This window comes from Epinephelus lanceolatus, chromosome 7 (genome assembly GCF_041903045.1).
Source record: "Epinephelus lanceolatus isolate andai-2023 chromosome 7, ASM4190304v1, whole genome shotgun sequence".
Lineage (NCBI taxonomy): Eukaryota > Metazoa > Chordata > Actinopteri > Perciformes > Serranidae > Epinephelus > Epinephelus lanceolatus.
In genome coordinates, this window is record NC_135740.1 from 4216001 (window position 1) to 4241865 (window position 25865).

A 25865-nucleotide genomic window follows, 5' to 3' on the forward strand; every position below is an offset into this window, starting at 1 on the left:
GACTCGGTCTGTCTCAGTCTGTATCACTGTTTCATTAGCTAGCCTGTTAGCAGCAGCAGCTGCTAGTTAGCATTAGTAGCATAGCGTCTCAGCTCTACAGAGAGAGAGAGAGAGAGAGAGAGAGAGAGAAAGAGAGACGAGTGATAGAAGGATAGATGCAAACGTACTGTAAGAGAGATAATGGCCTACACAGAACAAGAGAAATGGAGGGATGGAGGGAGAGAAATGGAGGGTGAGAGAGCGGGTGAGAGAGTGAGGGAGGGAGTGCATGACAAAAGGAGGGGGTGTGGTTTAGTGCTGTGGACAAAGGAGGCTGGCTGATTGTTTACTACCACTGCAGTGAGAGAGACATGGACGATCAATGTTCCATCATTCTCCCTCTACTACTCTTTCTCTCTCTCTCTCTCTCTCTCTATCTCTCTCTCTCTTATTTTATTCTCTCACCACTCTGCTTCACATAGCTGCTCCCCTCTTCCATCCCTTCCTCTGCATCACAGTTTTTCTCTCCTAATCTATCTCCCCCTACATATCATTTTCTCTTCCTCCTCTCCTGAATAGCTTTCACTCTCTCTATGTCTGCCTCTCTCTCCCTCTCTCTGTTTTTGGATAGTGTAGTAGTAATGGAGTGAGCAGGGCTATAAGCGGCTGCTGTTACAAAATGGCTCTTCTTTACCTCGAACTCAGTGATTTCATTGGCAGGGCTGGATCAGAAACACTGATGCTGTTGCAGATTGTGAAATCCAACAGTTGATGCTTTGACTCCAAACTGATGACATGTGTTTATAATGACGTTCTGCCTTTGTGTACGTGAGCTAGCTGCCTGCCATGTGACTTTGGTCAGTCTGTGCATTGTTCACCAGCAGTAACAGCTGTAAAGAAGCAGATGCAGACATAGTGAAAAGCAGTGGTGCTAACAGAAGTAACAGCAGCAGAATTGGTTAAACTGCAGCTACAGCAAGCAAATATGTCAGTTCTAGAAACAACAATAGTAGTGCTAGTGGTGGTTGTTCTTAAGGGTTAGGGTATTTAACTTTTTTTCACAACTTGGGTCTAATAACATTAAGTTATTGGGACACTCCACAGATTTATTCAAATATACCAACTGAGTTGTGGGTTAGTATAAGTCAGCCCATGAAAACAGTAATATAATGTCCTAATTTCTCCCTAGAGAGGAAATCTGTCCACAGCAGTCTTCTATGAGACTGGCTCTATTAAAGGAGCTATATGTAAGAAATCTAAAGCAAATAGTCGTAAAATCCTCCTAATATGTCACAGAGACTAAGGAGTAATGTTCATATAACATACTGATCTCACTGACAACAATAGTACAGCCAGAATATTCACATTTAAAAAAATTTTTTACGGTCCGCAAATCATGTTTATGTTTTGAATTTGTGTTTTGGCCTGTTGCGCCACCCACCGCCGTCTACCAGTCACGCAGTCAGTAGAGTCTCAGCATCAGTTAAAGTTACGACTGAGTTACAGCAGCACAGCAAGCAGCATTAGCAGTGTCCCAGTACATAGCATTAGCAGTCTCCTCAGCTGTATCCCAGCAGCAGTGTTTGCAGCAGAGAAGCCGGACTTGCTCGAACGGTCCGCTGGAAAACCGAAGATCAAGGACGCGGTGACGCGGCCCTGCCACGGCAGCTGCCCGTGGGCAAACAAATGAGTCTCCAGCGTGCCGCTGTCCAGCAACCTCGAATCTGTGGGGGGGGGGGGGACACACGACTCGCGGCAGTATTTTGAATTTGAGTGCAGTAACCGTTGTGGCCACATTCTTACATACAGCGCCTTTAACTGAAGAGCACATCAGAGCATAAGTAGTCCCTTGTTCGATGTGAAATATTTAAACAAAACATGCAAAACAAAGTATAGGGATGCACCTTCTTCATACAGATTTTGTTCAACATTGATCTGGATATGGATGTACAGATTTAAAGGACAGCTTCATTACTTCCTTTTTTTTAAAGTTTTTATATCAGTCTGTAGCTTCCAGTAGTATTCCTTACATATTCACATTCAAAAACGAAAATTTTAATTGCAGTGACATAACTGATGTAGGACGCTATGGCTGGGTATCAGTGTTCAATACCTTTAAATAGTATCAAAACATCTCCAGTCAAACTATACCTGCATTTGATCCCTTTTGCACTGGGGGTCTGATCCTAGACCCTCCTGTTTCCTTGCGGGAACAGCAGACTTTCTGTTATAGCCATATCCAGAGCCACTATCCTCCCAGTGAACGGTCAGTGACATGTCCCAATGATCCCAACTAACTCACACCAACTCCGAAATGGCTTGTCTCCTTCGTTAAACCCATTGAAGAAAAGCCGTGTGTTGCTAAACGTTAGCCCTGTCACTGTGTGTGTGCAGCTGGGCGAATTCTTACAACTTTCTTGTGTCACATTTATGTCATTAGTTGAGCTCATGAGCACATTATGTTATATCACATGTGCATTAACTGTCACTTGCGCATTGTAAGTCCTTGGGCACCAATTAAACAAGAGAGAGCCATACAGGCAGCTGCGAGTGAGGAACCAAACACAGGGAGAGGCAAAGAATAGTATCTGCGTGTGTAGAACTCAACAGCATGCACACAGAGCAGCCGCCACTTGTGCGAGACCATCACAGTGCTCTCAGAGTTGTATTCTGCTCATGTGAATCAAACTGATTTTTGACAGCTGGGGGCAGAAACCAAGGGAGACACTGGACCTCTTATGACTGGTCAAGTTCGGTGCAGTCACATCCACACAAGGATTTACTTGTCAATCTACTTTGATTGACAGCTGTGGGTACAGGAAAGCTGGAGTTGGTGTTAACTGCAGAAGAAGAAGGAGAAGTGTTTCTGTCCTTAGTGACAATGTAGCAATGTATCTCACGTCAATAAAGGAACATATGCATTATGTACATAATATATACAGTACCGGCACGGAAACTAACTGAAGTACTGCCGTGGACTCCACAGCTCCAAAATAACACAAACAAAGTGATCCAAGTAGCAGTAGACCATCAACTCCACATGTTCTTTGGGACAGAATTACTGTTTCTGTCAAAGGTGTCTTTTGTCTGAGAGAGCCATACAAAAGCTTCAGTACCCTGTTGGAAAGAGCTGTCTGACAGCAAGGTAAAGCAGGGAAAATATTCTAAATATGGGGTATGCTTTACAGTAACTGATACTGATTTTTTAGATGGTCCTTGTTTTATGTGGCTAAAATAACATTTTGCTTCATCCGTCATCCACAGCCACCAGACACTTCTGACAGAAACCGTTATTTTTACCTCACAGAACACAGGGAGTTGCATGTCTACTGCTGCCTTAATCAGTTAGTTTCTTTGTGTTATTATGTGATTTAAGGACCCAAACTACCTGGGCATCCACTGCAGTAATGCTACGTTGCTTGGGTCTGTGCCTTGGTACTCCTGTCTGCTTCTCCACACTAGAGCCAACTGCCATCTACTGTAGATAATACACTGTTGTATTATGGCTGTGCTATTATGGCTAACTATGACTGTATAACATTACTTGAAATTTACAGTATAAATGCATTATTATATTAAATTAAATCCTAGTGTGTCTTCACCTGGTTAAATAAAGGTTTAATGATGATAAAATAGCACCATCTTCCACCTCCATTTGCACATGATACAGTCAGTCATGCTGTCAGCAAACTGCTTGTGTGAGGGCTGTGGGAGGGGAAGGCACCAGTGCTGTAACCTACGTCACTGCTTTTTGCTTAGGGCTGAGTGGGAGTTTCCATTTGAAAAACACAGAAAAGGACACAGATGGAGTCAGCCTTTAAAAAAAAAGGTATGACAACGTTCTGACTATTAGCTCTGGATGAGCTGTCGTATCTGAAAAGCATAGCCCTGATGATAATATCAGTGTTATCTCAGCTCGGCCATGGATCATTAACAGGCACATCCAAAGATTCTGTGTATTGCTGCGTAGCAATTGTCTGCAGAAAGACAAAAAAGTACCTGTGCACTGCTGTCTCATCTTCAGTTGTTATTTTACTCCACAAGGGTCTGTTCCACTCTGGATCATCTGCTGTTGACAGTCAGCGGATAAAATCATATAGTGAGTGATATGTAGATTATAATCTGAAGTCTTCATATGCAGCTGCTTCCACTCATTCTTCTAAAGATTTTTAAAACATGTTTGATACTTGTGACTGACGGATGATGTCTCACATGTGTCACCTGATGGAGACATACCTGTAAATTAACAGTTTTACCTGAAGTTAGCTTTTTTATACAAAGTCCAATCACCTCCAGTTCTCTCTGTATGCTCTACAGTCCTACATGCATTTCTATCAGGATCTCACCAAAATTCATTTTTCCTCCTTTTTTGGCCTTTTCTGCACAAATATCCCTGCATATGAACAGTGAGAGCTACTGGTTGGCGTCCATATTTGTTTTGGTATGAGAACATGTAACCGTTCTTGCCTATTTGCAGAATTTGCAGGGTCATCTACCTCCAGGACTCCAGTGATTCAGTATGTTTTGTGGTGCATTCCCTCATGGCTAAGTTCATGCTGTTGCCTGATTGTCAGATATTTTAAAAATCTATTCAAGTTCGTGCAAACGATCTTTCTGTATGGTTTGTCCAGTCTTCAGCCATGCTAGCAGCTCTGTCAGGCTGTAGTTAAGCACTGCAGTGCTTTGAGCTAAATGCTAACAGGAGCTCACAATGACAATGTTAACACGCTGATGTTTAGCAGGTATGATGCATAACATGCACATCATCTTGGTGTGTTAGCATGCTAACATTTGCAAGTAAACAAACAGTACAGCTGAGGCTGATGGGAATGTCTTTAGTTTTGCTGGTATTAGGTCAGATAACAATATCTGACACATTAAAAGTTTGACCTGATGATGGCACTATGCTAAGTGATCATCACACTTATTAAAATGAATGATGAGCGGGACAGAAATGTCTGTGCTTAATATCGTGGCAGTCCAATTGTAGTGGAGATTTCAGTCCAGACTGAAATGGTGCACTGACAGAAAGACAGACAATACCATTACTAGAGCCATGTTACTGCCAGAGGGTGACACAGGAGTGGATTTTCACTCCTGTCTTTTTCCCAATCCCATGAGAAAGTTAAAAAAGTCCGACATCAGTCCGAGATCAATGCCTCTGTCCCATCCTGTTCCTGGGTTGTGTTTTTAAATAAATAAATAAATAAAAGAAAATAATGTATATATACATGTACATATGTGTGTGTGTGTGTGTATACAATATTCAACAATATTATCACATATCACATGCCGCAGTAGTAGGCATGAGTATATTTGTTTGTAGCAAAGTATAGTAGTGGTACAGTGTCACTAGAAGACGCAGCAGTGGTACTAATAGTAGTAGCAGGAGTTGTACTAACAATAGTAGTACCGGCCCTGATGTAGTTGTAGTAACTGTAGTGGTGTTGTATTATTAGTTATTGCAGCAGTAGGGCTGATAATTGCAATAGCAGTTCTAATACAATCAATAGAAGTAGCAGTAACAGCTGCACTTTCGGTAGAACTAGTCTTACCTGTTACTAGGGCTGAGTTAAAATAATCAGTTCATCAGATTCAAAGCTATCTTCATTTGAATGACCTGATATCAATTCATAAAATCTGAGATTGAGCTTTTAATATGCTTTTTCCCACAGATTTGTGAAGCTTTAACCCTTTTAATCTTGCCGGTAGTAAATGGGCCCGGGCGCTAAATTATTATTGAACATAGTGCTGAGAAGCTTTGACGTGACTAGTTCTTTTATCTGTTGTTGTTTTATCTGTTTCGTGTTTTGGTATAATATAATATCATGGTGCAGCAGCCTCTCCTCCTGCTGTCTGTGCATTGGGGCGGCTGTGCCACTTTTACGCACAGAAACACAAACATAGAGTAGAGATTCCGCGGTGGAGATAGAGAAGTTAAGAAAACTTGAGTTGACAACAACTGTGCTTGTTACTGGAAGTGCAATAAATCTTCCACAAGGAAAAAGAAAATTCTTTATTAAAGCAGCTCTTACCTTTCTTGCATTTCACACAGCACAGAAAAAATTTGACCATCCACAACTCTCGCCTCCCTCCAAAGTCCCATCCCTCTCCTCCTGCTACTCCACCTCCCTCCACAGGCCTACTCCCCCCCTCCATTACGTCCTCATTACGTCTATGATAGACGTAGGCGTTGGCAAGGTAACCGTAAGAGGAGAGCGAGTGTAACATGCCAAGAAAAGAGTAGAAGAGAAGAGGAGTAAAACACGCTGCTGATTAACTCAACCAGAGTCGGTGATGACTAATGAGTTTTAGAATAAGGTTACAGTGCTAACGTTAGATAGTAGTGTTAATGTTACTAGTAAGTGGAAACGCACAAGGAAGATGACGTTAATGTTTCAGAGACTACGCTACAGTAGGCTAATGTTAGCCATTAGCAACTGGATGCTGTGTTGTCATATAACGTGGTATATTATATTAGAAGCAAACTAACACTTACATAACGTTACCTGTCCTGCACAGTAAGAGTCGAACGATCGGGGGTCAGTGGTGACTGATGAGTTTTATTATTTAACATAAACGCTAACATTAGATAGTACTGTTGACTGACAACAAACAAGGAAGATAATACAGAATCTCAGGCTACGTTAGGCTACAGTAGGCTAACCGTGAGCAACTGGATGCTGTGTTGTCATATATAACGTTATAGCTTATGTTAAATTAGAGGCAAACTAAAAATACCTGTCCAGCAGAAAGGGGGTGGGGGGGTGGATGTTACGCAGGCAGTTACGTCAGTGGGAGGCCTCCACGTGGGGAAGACAGACTGGACACTCTGGCAATCATGAGTGGTCAGAAATTTCTTAGAACCATATGAGAATGGTATAATTATGAGTTTGTATCTCTGGTGGAATTCACTTACATTTTAGTGTGTCATCTGCTTATTAATAGCATTTTAACCTAAACAAAGAAAAGTGTAAAATTTCCAGAGAGGTTAAGTGTCACTTTAATACACCTGTTCAGCAGTATGTCAACATGTAAACATGTAGAAAAGTGATATTTCAATCTGCTCTGTCCACAGTCTGTCATCCACCACCACTAATATTGTGTTATAAACAAGCACAGAGAGATTTCCTTCTAATAGCAAATTGTTACTAACAAGCTGAAACAACCGCAACTGTTTTGCTCAGTTTGCCATGTATTAAAAAATATCTTAAAAACGGTAATGTGACCTGTAGGGAGTGACTATCCTCAGCAGTAGAGGGAGGAGCAGAGAGGACAGAAAGACTGATACTGACTGACATCTGTGTTCTTTATTCTTTCTAAACTTCACTCAGTATTGTGATGTCAGGAATATGATTTATTTTATAGACATTTTAGATTTGTATCCAGTGAGATATTGAGTTTATATTGTGACTTTGCCAATTCAATATTACTGTTGCTGCTCCAGAAACATCATTTAGTTATCAGATATTCTGTTTTATTCCTGTTCTGAAATTATTCTTTTTTTGAATAATTCCTTGTAAAATTTACAGTATTAGCTGCTCCCTGACAATCTCTTTCACATACTAGCAAAAATTGGTATTGTAACTGAAATATCCCCAATCAAATCAATATCGTATTGAATCGGAAATCTAATCAAATTGGAAATTGAATTTAATCAGGACCTTGTGAATTGAAATTGAATCGAAATTAGGAAATCAGTGCCAATACCCAGCCCTACCTGTTACAGTTGTTCACTGCAATTCGGTTAACAAATAATCATTAACAAGTATGGACATCTAAAGGTTTACTGTGCTTGTTTTTTGGTGCTGTGTCTGATTTTTGTAGGCTTCTCTCTGATGCTGCTTATGGTCTGTCACCTGGTCGCTACCTTTTTGTAAAGTCCCAACCTCACCTGTGCACTGTGTCTTGGAACGTCCCCGACACAGCAAAATAAGAAGAACATTAATAAAATCCAGGCAGTGGGCAGAATCTCTGCAGATACATATACCACCACACACTGAGAGTGGCTCATAAGGATCATTGAGAGATATTACTTCTGTATGTGTGTATACATCTTTTTTAAAGAAAATCCTGCATAGCATACCTTTGATAGTGACTATATTGGGTAAAGCAGGTATAAATCATAAGTAGCCAGCCACACGTACATTTGACCAATAGATTTGTCAACAAGCTTTTCTTTATTTCAGTCAAACCTCACTTGACTTCCTTTAAACCTTTTCAGAGGGAAGGAGCTCACCATATAACATGTTGTCAGGGAAAGTTAGGATTCAAAAGTGTTTTTGGCTGTTCAAAAAACAGCCGGCTGTCACAGGGAGCGGAAGACATTGTATTGTTCCAATCTGTGGACAACAGCACACATTTAACAGACAGTCTCTCCTGGAAGAGGTTCACAGTGTTGCACTCAGTGGTCACATGAAAAGTGACAGAAATAGTTGTGTCAAGAATGAAAAAAGAGTCCAAACCCTGGCTCCTTTCTCACATCCACACAGCTTACCAATCAATGCATGAAGTGGTTGTGAATGTTGGATTGTTGATTGTGGAAAGTTTCTGAAATGGTCGGACACAGCCTCCCGAATCCAACATTAGATGTGTGTGGGAGTGGGGGAGGCTATTTGACGATCCGACATGCAGTTCTGATGGAGCGTATACTGGCCCTTTAAGTGTATGAGGAGCAACAGGAAATGGCCTCTCAGTCAGCTGTTCTTCAGAGCACACACTGTGTGTGAAGGGTTTTAGGTTTGTCCCATGATTGCTTTCCATGTTGAGGCTTGCAGCTGTGTGCAGTTAGTGTATGGAGGTGGCAGGGTGGTGGTCAGTGTTCAAGCAGAGTCCTCTATAGCTGTGCTCTGTGGTTTGTCATCTGTCTCTTAAATCTTGTTCTGTATATTCATCATTTTTGAAAACATATATTCACTACTAATCTTTTTGTAGTTCAGCAACTCTTTGCAAGTGAACAAAAAACTCATCTCATCATATACTGTGTACAAAACTGTAGAAGTCAGTATGGTATAATTACCAATTTAATGGTCTTTGAAATGTACTCTATAGCCAATTTTACACTGCCTCTTTAAAGCAGGAATTTCACACCGTTATACCTCCTCACCATTCTGTATATAAGGTACAATCACGGAATTTGGGGACCGGGTTGTCAAACCTTTAAGCCAGCATTAGAGTAGTAAAAGAGTGGAAATAATGTCTGTATAAACAAGATGGCTGGCAGGACGGGATCATGGGTGGCACAAGTGTGACATTTTGACGACATGTTGTGACCCAGACACACAAAACTGTCATCGGAGAAGTATTGGTGACAAGAGCTGGGCTTGACGCTAACTTTTTTCCCAAGGAGCACATGTGCTCCTAAGTTGAAAGAGCGCACAAAGAACTTTAGGGGCACAATGTAAATTGATCAAATAATGTGTTTTCCGTAATAAACGTGATGCAAATAGACATTTACAAGCAAAATTATTTAATGAATTTGTATACAAAATGTACAGAAAGGTAAAATCATCGAGTTTTGAAAAAGTATTGCTATTTAATTTTGTCTTTAATGTTATTATCTTATATATATATTATCTTTGCAATATGATTATCTTATATAATGTTATTACTATCCTAAAACATTCTTCAGGTCCTCTGAAACTCTGCAGGACTTATTTCCACCCTGCCCAGCAGCGGTACCATGGCGAACGGTCCCAAACTGCGGGGAGAAGGGAGCAGGCTTCCCCGTAGGTCCGCCGCTTCCTCCACACTTTGACTTATTTCCATGCTGCCGACAGTGGGACTTATATTCATTGTGCCGACAGTGGCTTGGAAAACCGCCCATAACCATGTCACACGGGGAAGAGGGAAGGTGGCTGGAGTTCCTCTAACATTTGTGGTTAGATTATCATATTTTTTTAATGACAAAAATATAGGCTGCTTTGGCTGATTTTTTTATGCACACATGTGCCCCTAAATATTTTTTACAGTTCGCACACACCTATTTTTAGTTGCAAATGCGAGTGAAACGCTCACACTGTCGAGCCCTGAAGAGCCCCCTGCTGCATCACCTCATGTTGCTGTGTCTCAGCCAAAAAGCTGCACATGAAAAACACCAAACCAATGGCTTGTTGGCACGTATGGTGGCGCCTGTGTGAGGGGAAATACCTTCTATACCAGCAGACAGTAGTCGTCTGTAATGCTCATTCAAAAAGAGAAACTGGAAGACCATCTTGATGCTAGTTAGCCAGTTAGCACATTAACAACACCATCTAATGCTGAAAGAACAGAGTCAACAAGACAACTAACAATAAACAAATCCAAATCAAAGAGACACTGTCAGCAAAGACTAGAAAATAATCCAACTAAACAAGACACAGGGCAACATCTGACCTCAAGGATCCTACAATGAAGCACATCCTTAATATAGGAAGACTATACGGAGACACAACCAATCTGCTGCGATTGGAGGTTTTCCATATAATTCACGAAGGGTTGCCGTATCTTTTTTTATGGTTTACTCTTATTCCTCAACCAGTAAGTTATTTTCTCTAAAAGTATACTGCTATTAATTTCAGAGTCACATTCCAGTTAGTGGGGGGACATCTGATTTCATTTTAACACATTTTTTTTAGCAATGACCAACAATATTTCTGTGAGTCTTATAACATGGCTATGCTTTGTCAGGGTTCATAACTGTATGTCACAGTGTTCATTGTGAATGGAGCCAGCTCAGGGTTACAGTCCCTGACCCATATACAACCACCTGTTCTCACTTGGCCAAATTTTCACACTGAGGTCACATGATAAGACTTGAGATGTGGGTGAAAGGTCCACTTGATGTCGGGGTCCTGCATCACCCATTCAGGTTTTATTTTGCCATAATGACCTGCTTGCTGCACATTATCCCTCACATAGACTCCAAAGTTCACCTTATTCTCCTCCAGCTCTCACTACAGAATTTAGTGTACATTGCCTACATCTCTGCATACACTGTTTCACCCAAACTATACTTTCCATCGATGTTTTGGTTCAGTCAAATTCAACAGTGCTTGTTCTGTAAGGATTTGATGGTTTACCTTTTTTCAAAAACTCTATTAATCAGTTTAAGTATGTTGTCTTCAGTCTACTTTATTTCTTCAAAAACTTCTGCATTCTCATTAACAGTGGAAGTGTGTTTATGTGTGCAGGCCTTTTCATTGTAGATTTAAACTAATATTCATATGTCCTCCCAGCGTAAAGCAACAGGTGGTCTCCTTTCTTTTTCCCTTGAGTTAAATATCAGATGTTGTGGAGCTGGCTGAGACTGTGTGGTGGTTGTTAAGTGCCCTTGCATGGAGGACATTGTCAGATTCATCACAAACATTAACCTTTCCACTGACATTGCATTTATAGTGTCTGCATGCATTTTCCCACCAAATGGGTTGGACATGGAACTGCAAAGTGACATTTAACAACAAGCCAGAGTATGGGACATTTTTTGGGACTTGACTTAATTTGTGCACTTAGACCCCATTACCACCTGGTGTTTATGTGTTCTTCAGCCATCATGTCTGCATAAGCAAAAACACATGTTAATGCAGGGGTATTTGCAGCAGAACGCATTGTTATTGGAATGAGATTAGATCATCCAGACCACATATAGAGGTGGTCCGGGCCACATTATGGTTAGATCTCAATCAGGTTTCAGTGCAGTACGTACAGTTTGGCCATAATCTTTGGAAAGAAATTAAACACACAGGTTGAGAGGTCATCTAACTGCAGCTCTTCCTGCTATCTCAAGTTGATGTCCAAAATGATTAAAAACACATCAATGAGCCACACAAATGCACTATAGTTTATTTTGACTCATTCCCACACAGAGTCCTGCACCGGTCCATTTTTGAAAACCGCACCTGCCCATACCTGTAAAGCTCAGTACCAGAACAAACCTGTTACTAGAGATGTAACGGTTATCATTATTATCGCAGTATTGTTCACGATACATATTTTTACCTGTTACACAGCTTTTGCGGGCTACCCGTCAGGTTCCCATGGGTACCCAACTTAGTGTAGGACTCTTCTCCCACATACACAGTCCTGATGCCAGAAATACTCAAATTTCCTTCTGTTTGAGTAATGTTTGATAAGAACTTTTGTGACCAGCTGTTTTAGGAAACTAATGAACCTTGTTGTAAAAATAAAGCAAAACATTTGTGATCTGTTTTTAACCTAGTGGGCTTGGAGCTGAGTGTGACAGACAGTTGTGCTTTCAGAAAGTTTTCATAGTGCCAAATGGATCCACAGAAAATCTTGGGGTAGCACACCAAAACCAAAAGCCACAACTGAATTTCAAGAATTCGATTATGCTGTTGAAGTATACCTTTCGTGCTAGCATTAAAAAGAAGCATGCCACAGCCTCTTAAAGACAGTAAAAATCGTCTCGAATTACTTTCACTAGGGGGAGAGGCATGGAACCCCATTGCCGCCACTTGGGGAGGCCACTGACCGCAGATAGGGGTTGGGAAGTTAGACAGTGTTGAGAAATGGTCTAATAGTTGACTATGGTTCTCTTTGAAGCTCCTTCTTGGCATAGATAGTTGAATTATATTACATTTGATCAAACTGCAGTATTTCACATTTGCTGCTGAGGGTCTATTTCAGTACATATTGTGCCTTAGTTTGGGTGGGGATTTTATTTCTCATGTTTCTGAGACATGAGACTGCAATGTGTTCATATGCCCTACAGATCCTTGTTAATGCAGATTTTCAAGTAGTATTACTCAAAAGTGACTGGTTTCTGTCTTTTCACAGGTGATGTGTCACCCATCAGCATGTCCCCCATCAGCCAATCGCAGTTCATCCCTTTGGGAGAGGTATTGCTATTGGCTATCTCTGCTATGAACTCCGCCCACAAGCCTGTCACTCAGGAGGCCCTAACTGAACACCTGCAGACATGTTTTCCAGGTGAGTCGAGCTCACACACCAGCTCAGTCAACAGCTAACACCACCCATCAGCCTCTGTCAACTGCTGCACAGCAGTTCAAGTCAAAACAGTTTGACAAATGTATTTCTTAATGCCTATATATGTGACTGCTCTAGTGACTAGTTCCACTGCACACTAGTGGATGAAATCTGAGTTAGTATTTATTTTTTTAATGCCCAAGTGATAAAATAAGTTGGACTTGGTGAACAAAGGCCTTTCGACACTCAAGACCACCCATAACATTCAAACACTGCTGATGTATCAATACATCAATAATGTGACACCATTAAAGGAATCTTCATAATGAATCATTAGCATACTGAATTTTCCAGATAATGTTTCTGAGTTAAATAGAATTTTGTTGAAAAATGTGTTGTTGACCTGGGAAGTGAGTAGACAGGGTGTCTGTTCCCTGATGGACATGGCAGTTTCACCTGGAGGGTGTTATGTATGCAGGAGTCAACACATGAGTGAAATACGAGTGAGGGAAGCGAGGAGCCACATTATCTGAATGGAAAGCACCACAAGCAGGAATATGAGGCTAGTACGAGCAGTGTTTCCACCTCTAAACAGCTCCAGCTGTGTTCACTGAGAAGCGAAGTCAAGGAGGTAATGCTGTTAGGCCTCTGTCAGACCTTGCTTCATCCTTGGTGGATGGTGCTGCCTGGGAAACTTAGGGAATTTACCGTTTTTATTTAGGTACGACTGATTTGTACTCCACTTGAGTATGATTGCCCCCCATATCATATATTTTTGATGTTGTTCTGTACCTTAGTACACTTATGTCATCATCTTTGTTACATTTTTGTTGTGCTACAGTGTAGAAAAATGACATAGCCAATGGACACTGCTGCCTCGGGACCATCATCAGGACACTTTGCCTCCACAGTATCTCTGACTGCAGGTCGGGGGCAGCAGCAAAGCTGGATCTAGGTCTGTGAGGGAAGGGCTGCGCTGCTGTCTGATGACATCAGACAGCAGCGCAGATGACCTGATTCGGGCACAGATTGGCGTACCATGCTCAGGTATGTTACAAAATGTTCACACTAATCAAACAAACTGGACTTTGGGGTCAAGTGTACTCAGATCCAGGCCTGGGTCCTTGATGTGAAAGCCCCCTCAGTTTCAAAATTAATAGAAGAAAAAAAACTTAAACGCAAAACCACATTCGGGGCGGCTGTGGCTCAGAGGTAGAGCTGGTCGTCCACCAAACAGAAGATCAGCGATTCGATCCCCAGCTCCTCCAGACTGCATATTGAAGTATCCTTGAGCAAGATCCCAAACCCCAAATTGCTCTCGATGATGCTTCCATCGGTGTGTGAGTGTGTCAGTAGCCTCGGCCACCAGTGTATGAATGTGCGTAAATGGGTGAATGTGACTCATAGTGTAAAAAGCGCTTTGAGTGGTCAGATGACTAGAAAGGTGCTATACAAATGCAGGTCCATTTAACAAAACTTTGTTTAAATGCCTTTAAGCATATGTGAAATTAAATGCTGTAAAACTTTTAGACCTTTTCTTTAGGGCATACATCAAGAAAGAGAGAGAGAGGATGAGGGCGAGAGACAGGGAGCATGCAAGTATGGAATGAATAGTAGACACTATCCAAAAATGTTATTTTAACTTTATTAATCATGAAGCTGATTGTTACTCTTCAGTTCTCTGGTTACTCAAAGTGATGCTTCATGGAAGTAAAGATTAATAAGCTGTTGTTTGTCAAGACGTATTTTTAGCTTTCTCACCTGTTGCAATAAGGGCAACCCCTTGTTTCGAAACCACTGGAATAAACAAATGAGGCACACTGTGTTAACTGATGAGCTTATGAAGTGTTGCTGATTGAATTTTGATCCCAACACAGAGCCAGGCTAGCTGTTTCTCCTGTTACCAGGCTTTATGCTAAACTAGACCAAGACCACATTTGAATGTGGTCTGAGTAATTAGACCTCCAAATGCATTTAGGACGCATTGGTGCATTCACACCTGTGCTTAGAACTGTCCATTTGTAAACTGATCACCTGAGAGGCATGTTAATAACAGGTGTAAACAGGGCCTCTCCTCTCTCATTCAATCACATTTTCGTTACAGCACACCATGTACTGAGCTGTACTCGAATAACATCAGCCGTCATTCTCAACCCATGTTTTCTGATTTTCTCCAAGACAATTAATTTACAGGCTCCATAAACTGTATGCAGTGAAATATTACTATGAATGTGTAAAAGTTTAGAAAATGTGCATTTTTTCCTGTGAAATAAGCATGTGACCTCTTATGACCCCACTCCTCAAAGATTTGAATCAAGAATCATTAAAAACCTGAATTGACAGCAGAATCAAAATTTAATCATAACAACCAAATACCCAACCCTACCTGCTGTAGGAACTGAACAGAAGCTGAACTGTACCTGATGACGCTGAACGCGAGACGCGTTGTTCCCTCAAATAAAGTATAGTAAAGTCTATGTCAGTGTGTGCAGGATTTGTTTGTCAAGCTGATTACACACGTTCCTGCTGCTTACCAGCACCTGACTACCTGTGGCTGTCCAAGGAGATTTCATTAATTCCAGAAGCTGAACTGTGTTTATATTTATGAGTGAAGTTTGCAGGGACCTAAGTAGAGTCACTGGGCCTTGTGCAGCAACATTCTCTTAAATGTCTCTTATATTTTCCCTTAATTTTCTGTTAAGAGAAAAAAAAAATTCCAGATGTACCAAACGTTCTCAACTATCCAAATCTGCTCTGACCCAGGTGTGCCAAACCATGAATCCCACTTGATCGTAAGTTACATATTAGCATAGGTAACATGCTAAACGCTTTATAAGGGCAGGTGTTGTGCCGTGTGCAAAGACTCTAATACACGTCCAAGAATTGAAGAGGTGCCACCAAAAAGGCTGTAAGAAGAATGTCAGCAGTAGTGAAATCAACGTTCTGTCAAATTAACCTAAACAAAGTAAATGTGATGTGTCAGTATTGGTGTTACAGGAAAATCAAAATCCCAACAATGACATAATGTTGTGTCAGCAGCAGTGGTGGAGTAAGTATTCAGATCCTTTACGTAAGTAGAAGTACTAATACCACTCTGTAACAATGCTACTATGTTACTAGTAAAAGTTCTTCATTGAAAATGTTACTCAAGTAGAAGTGCAAACAGGAAAATGTATTTAAATATTAAAAGTAAATTTACTCATGCAGAACAGTTTAAATGAATTTAATACATAAAAATAACTTGACTGAAGAAATTAGCAAAATAGTTGCCAGTTGATTTCCAAATTAATCGACTGATCGTTTCAGCTGCACTGTATATTTTCATATTGCTTGTGTGCAAAAATAGTGTAGTGGAGTAGAGGAAGACAGTGACATCGGGTTAAATGCTTAAGTAAAATAAAAGTACCTCAGACTTAGGGCTGCTCGATTATGGAGAAAATCGTAATCGCAATTATTTTGGTCAAAATTGAAATCACGATTATGCGGCGCACTTGATGACTTATATTGTTTACACGGCAGCATGTCATTTCTATCTCTACATAGTGTGTAGATAGTGCGCACACGCACACACACACACGCACACAGACAAACCTCCCTCGTTCTCCCTCTGCCATTTTCTGCATGTTGTGAAATCTTCCGTAATCACCTGCTCCTCCATTATTCATAGTTCACCTACTTGACTGGCTCGTGTAGTGAATAGAGGAGAGGAGGGGAGGGGGCAGTATTGCGCATGCACAGCTTCCGTAGAAGACAAAATAACATCTCCAGGTGTCCGTGACCAAAAATCGCTTACCCTCGATTTCATTAATTTTGAAATCGTTTGTTCTCAAAATCGTAATCGCGATCACCAGATGATTAATTGCACAGCTCTACTGAGGCTTGTACTTCAGTGCAGTACTTGAGTAAATGTACTTATGTTACATACCACCACTGGTCAGCAGAGGGTCACACAGTAATTGAAACTATAGTAACTGGGATCAATGGACAAACTGGAAGCATGTCTTTAGCCCTGAAATTAAATAAACCAATCATTATATTTACTCTGAAACATAGTCTAAATCGGATTATATGAAATTCATGCATTTTTAATTGTTCCATAAATGTAAAACTTAAGTTTCCTTGAGTTAGGCAACAGTTAGTGGACTGTGAAAACGAGATGTTTTTCTCTTATCATAAATTTTCTCTTAATGAAGGCGAGCAAATATAAAATGAAAATAAGGTGAATCCGTTTAACCCATGGTTATTAACAAAATAAGAACAATGCGTGGATACGAACAAAAGTAAGAGAAAATTTGTGTGTATATTGTTTCTTGCATGGGGCTCAGTGTTTGTCAGTTATAATGAAATTAAAAAATTGAAAGTCCTCAGCACAGTCCAGTGATTACCCTTGGCAAATGTGCTAATTAACTGTAAAGTAAATCGATCATTCTTTAGGTCTATAATGTCATGTTGTGCATTTTCAATTTTCCACTGCTCAAGTACTGCTTTCAGTTCTTGTTTTGTCTGATCAACAGTCCTAAACCTAAAGAATCAGTTTACAGTGATATAAAACAGAGAAGGCAGGAAATCCTCACATTTGAAGCTAGAACCAGACAAGGCTTAGAATAAGTTAAACAATAAATCAGTCATTAAAATTGTTGCTAAGTTATGTGTCAATACGCTGATAAATTCCATTAAATTCCAATTTTAAATGTTGAGTAGTAATTCTTGTCATGTTAGATTTCATTTTGGATCAGGCAGTAAATGGTTTATGTCATGTATCATAGTGGACCTCATCTTTTTACATTGCATGGGTTCCCCTCTTTAGAAAATTTGCGTCATGTCACCAAAGCAACAGCGCTTGTATGATGTAATGCCAGGCAACACACATATACACACACACACACGCACACACACCCGCAGTCTGTCTGCACAGCTGTGATGCAGTCTATCAATACGTTTTTAATGTGTCAATCTGTGGCTCAGTCACCTCCTCAGACTGATTTTGAAGGATAATTTCACCCATATGGGACAGTTTCATCCAAATCATTAGCACTGATGTGATCATTCTGACATTGAACAAAGCCAAGCTGTTCCCCCAAGTGATCTGTTCACCTAGAAACATAATTTCTGTGAACCAGCCAACTTTATTGTTCAATCCAGCATTTTCTTTATTTTTGTTGAACTGGTATAGAGACAGAGCACATTTAAGTCCTGCCCCTTCCAGAGGAGAAAACTATTCATCACTCTCCATTGACTTTGTATTACATAAAGGTCAATCAATCAATCAATCAATGTTATTTATAAAGCCCAATATCACAAATCACAATTTGCCTCACAGGGCTTTACAGCATACGACATCCCTCTGTCCTTTGGATCCTCACAGCGGATAAGGAAAAACTCCCCAAAAAAACCCTTTAACAGGGAAAAAAAACGGTAGAAACCTCAGGAAGAGCAACTGAGGAGGGATCCCTCTTCCAGGACGGACAGACGTGCAATAGATGTCGTACAGAACAGATCAGCATAATAAATTAACAGTAATCCGTATGACACAATGAGACAGAAAAAGAGAGAGAGACAGAGAGAGAGATGCAGGACAGACGGTAATGACAGTAGCTTACAACAACGTTAATGAAAGTAATAATATTATAATTATAGTTCTGGCTACTGTGATACAATATGTTGAAAGTATATATTAATATCTGACAGTATACATATGTGACAATAATCATATGTGTATAATAACAGTAGAAGTATGACTAATGACTAATGATGGCAGCAGCAGCAGGAGGCATCTGGCAGGACCACGGCAGCAGCACAACCACACATGTCACACTATCCAGGCACCGCTGCAATATGAGTTAACCTGAGAGACAGTGGAGCACAAAGGCTCTGGAGAAGAAGCCGAGTTAGTGACATCCAGAATGGCCGAGTTAGCAAGATGCAGTAATAGGATACGAGAGAGAGAGAGAGAGAGACAAGGAGAGAAGGTGTCCGGTGTATTATAGGGGGTCCTCTGGCAGACTAGGCCTAAGTCAGCCTAACTAGGGGCTGGTACAAGGCAAGCCTGAGCCAGCCCTAACTATAAGCTTTATCAAAGAGGAAGGTCTTAAGTCTAGTCTTAAATATGGAGATGGTGTCTGCCTCCCGGACCGCAACAGGAAGATGATTCCACAGGAGAGGAGCCTGATAGCTGAAGGCTCTGGCTCCTGATCTACTTTTGGAGACTTAAGAGACCACGAGTAACCCTGCGTTCTCAGAGCGCAGTGTTCTGGTGGGATAATATGGCACTGTGAGCTCTCTAAGATATGACGGAGCTTGACCATTTAGAGCTTTATAAGTTAACAGTAGGATTTTAAATTCAATTCTGGATTTTACAGGGAGCCAGTGCAGCGAAGCTAAAACAGGAGAAATATGATCTTGTTTCTTAGTTCCTGTTAGTACACGTGCTGCTGCATTCTGAATTAGCTGGAGAGTTTTTAAGGACTTACTAGAGCTACCTGATAATAGAGAGTTACAGTAATCCAGCCTTGAGGTAACAAAAGCATGGACCAATTTTTCTGCATCTTTTCGGGTCAGGATAGGCCTAATTTTTGCAATATTACGCAGATGAAAAAATGCAGTCCGTGAGGTTTGTTTTAAATGAGAATTAAAAGACAAATCTTGATCAAATGTTACTCCGAGGTTTCTTACGATAGTGCTAGAGGCCAGAGCAGTGCCATCTAGACAAACTATGTCATCAGATAAAGAGTCTCTGAGTTGTTTGGGGCCAAGAACAATAACTTCAGTTTTGTCTGAATTTAACATCAGGAAATTGGTGCTCATCCAGGTTTTTATGTCTTTAAGGCAATTATGAAGTTTAGTTAATTGATTACTTTCTTCTGGCTTCATAGATAAATACAACTGTGTATCATCTGCATAACAATGGAAATTTACAGAGTAATTTCTAATGATGTTACCTAAAGGAAGCGAGCAGAGCAGAGACGAGTCCTTTGTCTGAAGCAATCAGAAGGTCATTTGTAATTTTAACTAGTGCTGTCTCAGTGCTATGATGCACTCTAAATCCTGACTGAAATTCCTCAAATAAATTATTATCATGGAGAAAATCACACAGCTGGTCTGCGACTACTTTCTCAAGGATCTTTGAAAGAAAGGGAAGATTAGACATTGGTCTATAGTTATATATACACCTCTGGATCCAGGGTGGGCTTTTTTAGGAGAGGTTTAATTACAGCTACCTTAAAAGACTGTGGTACATAGCCTGTTAATAAGGATATATTGATAATATCTAATATATGAGTGTTAACTGAAGGTAAGACCTCCTTATGTAGCCTAGTTGGGATGGGGTCTAAGAGACACGTTGATGATTTAGATGAAGAAATCACTGCGGTCAGTTCTTGAAAAGAAATTGGGGAGAAGCAATCTAAATATATATTAGGTCTTACAGTTGTGTTTGAGGTTAGATAGGTACTATCTGAGGACAGGAGGTCATGAATTTTGCCTCTAATAGTTAGAATTTTGTCATTAAAAAAGCTCATAAAATCATTACTGCTAAGGGCTAAAGGAATACAAGGCTCAATAGAGCTGTGGCTCTCACTCAGCCTGGCTACAGTGCTGAAAAGAAACCTGGGGTTGTTCTTGTTTTCTTCTATTAGTGCTGAGTAATAGTTTGCTCTGGTATTGCAGAGGCCCCTCTTATACGTTTTGAGACTGTCTGCCCAGATTAAACGAGATTCTTACAGTTTGGTTAATCGCCAATTCCTTTCAAATTTTCGCGATATTTGTTTTAACTTACGGGTTTGAGAGTTGTACCAAGGAGTGAACTTTCTTTGCTTTGTTAACTTCTTTTTAAGAGGTGCTACGGAGTCGAATGTTGTTTGCAGCAAGCCTACGGCGCTATCGACAAGATGATCAATTCGGGAGAGGTTAAAGTCGGTACGGGAAATCTCTGTTACTGAAGGACATGGTATTGAATTTAACGACGGAGTAATCATTTCCTTAAACTTTGCGACAGCACTATCTGATAAACATCTAGTATAGTAACTGTTGTTGAGTGGCGTGTAATCGAGTAAAAAGAAATCAAAAGTAACCAAATATTGATCCGATAGCGAGGGATTCTGTGGAAAGACTGTTAGGTTATCAATTTCAATTCAATACGTCAGAACTAGATCGAGGGTATGGTTAAAACAGTGAGTGGGTTTATGTACACCCTGACTGAAGCCAATGGAGTCTAATAATGAGATAAACGCAGTAGCCAGGGAGTCATAACTTTATCTGATTTAAAAACTAAACTGGATAAAAACTCTGAGAATTCAGATACAAATTCAGAACACGGGCCAGGAGCACGGTACATGATAACAAATAAAAGTGGCTGCGAGGTTTTCCAGGTCGGATGTAAAAGACTAAGAACAAGACTTGACAATGAACACTTGAAATTAATTATAATGTAGTTTAGGTTTAGGGCTGATTAACAGACTAGAGTTAAAAATGGCTGCAACTCCCCCTCCTCGGCCGCTGCCTCGAGGAATGTGGGTATTATTATGACTGGAAGGAGTGGATTCATTTAGACTAACATATTCATCTGGACACAGCCAGGTTTCAGTGAGACTGAGTAAATCAATATGATTATCTGATATTAATTCATTTACTAACACTGCTTTAGACGATAGAGACCTGATATTTAACAGTCCGCATTTAATTCTCCTGTTTTGTCTTTCTGTCACAGAAGAGGTTTTAATTTTTATGAGGTTGTTATGCACAACTCCTCTTTGTTTAATTTTGGATTTAAATAATTTAGGTAGTCGGGGGACAGACACCGTTTCTATAAAACTATGAAAACTATGACTGGGTAACTGAACTAGAAGCTCAGAGAGGCGTACAGGACTGCGACTCTGAGTCCTGATCTCAACTCCGGGTTGTCAGGGATTTGAATTACTAATAAAATTTGCCAGGTTCCTAGAAATGAGAGCAGCTCCATCCAAAGTGGGATGAATGCCGTCTCTCCTAATAAGACCAGGTTTTCCCCAGAAAGTTTGCCAATTATTAACGAAACCCACATTGTTTGTTGGACACCACCTGGACAGCCAGCGATTAAATGATGACATGCGGCTAAACATGTCATCAGTGGTCAGATTTGGGAGGGGTCCAGAGAAAACTATGGAGTCCGACATCGTTTTTGCATATTCACAGACGAGGCAATATTAATTTTAGTGACCTCCGATTGGCGTAACCGGGTGTCATTGCCGCCGACGTGAATAACAATCTTACTGAATCTATGTTTAGCTTTAGCCAGCAGTTTTAAATTTGATTCAATGTCGCCCGCTTTGGCCCCAGGGATACATTTGACTATGGCTGCTGGTGTTGCTAACTTCACGTTCCTCAGAACAGAGCTGCCAATAACCAGAGTTTTATCCTCAGCAGTTGTGTCGCTGACTGGGGAAAAGCGGTTGGAAATGTGAACACGCTGGTGGTGAGCCGTGGGCTTCGGCTTGGAGCTACGCCTCTCGCGAATGGTTACCCAACCTCTCAGCTGTACGGGTGTTACCGGAGGACCGCTAGCAGAGGCCATGCTATGTGGCTCTGCACCGGCTACAGGGAACTGGCTAACTACTGCAGCTACTGAATGGTTTTCCATGGTGCGGAGCCGCGCTTCTAATTCACTAAGCCTTGCCTCCAACGCAGCAAATAAACTACACTTGTTACAGTTACCACTGTTGCTAAAGGAGGCAGAGGCATAACTAAACATTTGGCACACCGAGCAAGAAAGAGCAGAAGGAGAAGCCATCGCTAACTGTAAAGCTAACGTTAATGTAGCTAACAAGGCTAGTAACGTGCAAACAACAGCTAAGAGATTAGCAGGGAAGTCGTAAAAAGGAGGAGAGCTATAAGTGCTTAAACAGAACTAGTGTGGGTTAAGACTTGAAGTAGATGTTAAAGCAACTGAAAGCAGAAAGCAGGCTAGTAGAATTCACTAGAGCAGTACACAGACGCTGTCACAGAAACACTGGAAATGACACAACTCGCTTACTGCAATACGTCAGCACGTCAATCGACAAGGTGTTTCCTTGTCATTAACCTCTGCTAGCAAACACCACAAAAATACCTAAAAGCGCTTTGAGGTGTGATGCACTTTAATCAGGGTAAAGTATCCATAACTAGGTTTTACAAGTTTAAGTATAAAGCAATAAGACGAGGCATCAGCAAGAAGAAATAGGAAAAACTGTGGGATCCTGACACTCACTATGCCTATACGTGCAACAGGCTGTTTGTTAATTTGGTCAAAAATTCTGTAGAGATTGAAGCTAACTTAGTTGTGTGATGCCTGTTTTTGATCTTTGTTAGCGTAAATGATGAATTTAATCAGTGATTTGATCAAATAGTTGTAAATATTAAAGTATGACACTACTGGCCATTCAGTAGGATCATTCCTCCAAGATCAGTATGTTAGGGCTGGGCTTGACGCTAACTTTTTCCCCAAGGAGCACATGTGCTCCTAAGTTGAAAAAGTAAGGAGCGCACAAAGAACTTTAGGGGCACAATGTAAATTGATCAAATAATGTGTTTTCCGTAATAAACGTGATGCAAATAGACATTTACAAGCAAAATTATTTAATGAATTTGTATACAAAATGTACAGAAAGGTAAAATCATCAAGTTTTGAAAAGTATTGCAATTTAATTTTGTCTTTAATGTTATTATCTTATAATTATTATCTTTGCAATATGATTATCTTATATAATGTTATTACTATCCTAAAACATTCTCCAGGTCCTCTGAAACTCTGCAGGACTTATTTCCACCCTGCCCAGCAGCGGTACCGTGACACCGAGCAGGCTTCCCTGGCTTCCGCCGCTTTTCCCGGTCCCTCGTCTCCGCCACACTTTGACTTATTCCCACCCAGCCGACAGCCTGGCCGTGGAGAACAGTCCCTAACTGCGGGGAGGACGGAGCAGGCTTCCCCGGAGGTCCGCCGCTTTTCCCGGTCCCTCGTCTCCGCCACACTTTGACTTATTCCCACCCAGCCGACAGCGTGGCCGTGGAGAATGGTCCCTAACTGTGGGAAGAACGGAGCAGGCTTCCCCGGAGGTCCACCGCTTAACCCGGTCCGTCTCCTCCACACTTTGACTTATTTCCACGCTGCCCAGCAGCGGCAGCTTGGAGAACGGTCCCTCACTGTGGGGAGAGGGGAAAGGGCTTCCCCGGAGGTCCGCCGCTTAACCCGGTCCGTCTCCTCCGCCACACTTTGACTTATTTCCACCCTGCCGACAGTGGGACTTATATTCATTGTGCCGACAGTGGCTTGGAAAACCGCCCATAACTGTGTCACACGGGGAGGAGGGAAGGCGGCTGGAGTTCCTCCAACATTTGCAGTTAGATTATCATATTTTTTCGTTGACAAAAATATAGGTTGCTTCAGCTGATTTTTTTATGCGTGCATGTGCCCCTAAATATTTTTTACAGTTCGCACACATCTATTTTTAGTCGCAAATGTGAGTGAAACGCTCACACTGTCAAGCGCTGTAAGGAGAAGAGAAAGCATAGATAGACGGACAGTACTGACTTTTTCAATGTAACTTTTTTCCGTCTGGTAGACATAAGGGCCTCTAGTTTCGCAGACCGGGCGAGGCGGAGGCGCAGTGCACCTGCACTTCGCCAACTGGGTGTGGCCAGGCGGATTTTGCAAGTTTGGCACACCGTGCACCTGGCGCAGCTACTCCTCTTTCCCACCTCCGTCCCCCCTACCTGCGCAAGTCGGAAAGAGGGACGAGAGAAGGCGTCAAATGAGCCCCTCTCCTCGCCCTTTAATGTGCCGCGCGAAGGCGTAATGAGAGTTTACTCAATTCGCCATGGCAGAAGAGAGCAGCAGCATCAGGCAGCCAAACTTCTCCCAAGAGGAAACTGATGTTTTGGTCTGGGAGGTCCAAGCTCGCAGTATCAGAATATACAGAACTGCGAACTGACCTCCACGGGCTGATGATGCAAAGGTAGCCTGAGAGGAGGTCACCACAATTGTAAATCAATGTTGCATTTCTCTTGTGCGCGCGCGTGCGCTCTCTCTTTCTCTCTCGCAGTCTCACTCTGTTTCTTTTCTTTTGACTTTTCTAAGATGACAGATGCTGAATATATACTCCCTATCTGATGCTGTGGCTGTTTGTGGTTGGCTGAGAGGGATGTGAACTCATTAGTTTGCAGCTGTGTTAATCAAATCAGGTTGGGTCTCCATTACATGTGCCAAACATGGCAAACGGTGCCAATCCCCTTTGATCTGACATCAGATGTGACAGGACAGTCGATAGAGAGATACATTTATGTGCTGATTGCAGATAGTTGCATTGAATAGTGGTTTTTGTGGGTATTTATTGCATTGTTAATGTGCCTCACATTTTGGAAACCTGCCTGTGAGTTTTTGGTGACGTGTGCGCACTGTCCGCCGGTCAGCCAAACTTCCACTTACACTGGCTGCGCTCCGCCCGCGCTGACAGTAGATCTGGTTTCAGCTGGCAAGCTTTCAGCACACCTCGGTCTGCCAAACTACCAAACTGAGCGTGCCTCGGGTTGCGCTGCTCGAAATTAGCTCTGCACGGGGTTCCCCACCCTGCGCCACGCCGGGAAACTAGAGACCAAGGTGTTAAAATAATTCTAATAATGTTTTTAGCTCACTACAGGCATTTTGTTAGCATTTCAGCCCTTGGTTGCATATTGTGGTGCTGATAGTGTTCCCCTCTCATGGGCATTGTTTTCAGAGTATACACATTGCACACTGTCTCTATAACCATTTCTAACAAGATGTTAATTTTCCCATTCTTCATTAATTTAAAGGGATCATTCAACATTTTGAGAAATAAGCTTATTGATGTTGATAACAGTCTCATGTTTGTGTCTAAACTGTCACACATGTCAACATAAAAAATAAAATATTCACTCGTAATAGATGCCATTTAAATGATTATATTATATATTAATTATATAATGGTATTTTTCCA

The 25865-nt window shown here is 41.3% G+C and overlaps 1 protein-coding gene and 1 pseudogene across 3 annotated transcripts in view; one reads left to right on the forward strand and one right to left on the reverse strand.

The window, feature by feature from the left end:
- LOC117260670 (storkhead-box protein 2-like) overlaps window positions 1-25865 on the forward strand; it is a 128149-nt gene that overhangs the window by 77294 nt on the left and 24990 nt on the right. For all 3 annotated transcript variants that reach the window (XM_033632695.2, XM_033632696.2, XM_033632697.2), the window contains exon 2: window positions 12754-12906. In XM_033632695.2, the coding sequence (XP_033488586.2) occupies window positions 12754-12906 (153 nt within the window). The remainder of the gene's footprint in view (window positions 1-12753; window positions 12907-25865) is intronic.
- On the reverse strand, window positions 21707-22666 carry LOC144463907 (uncharacterized; annotated as a pseudogene).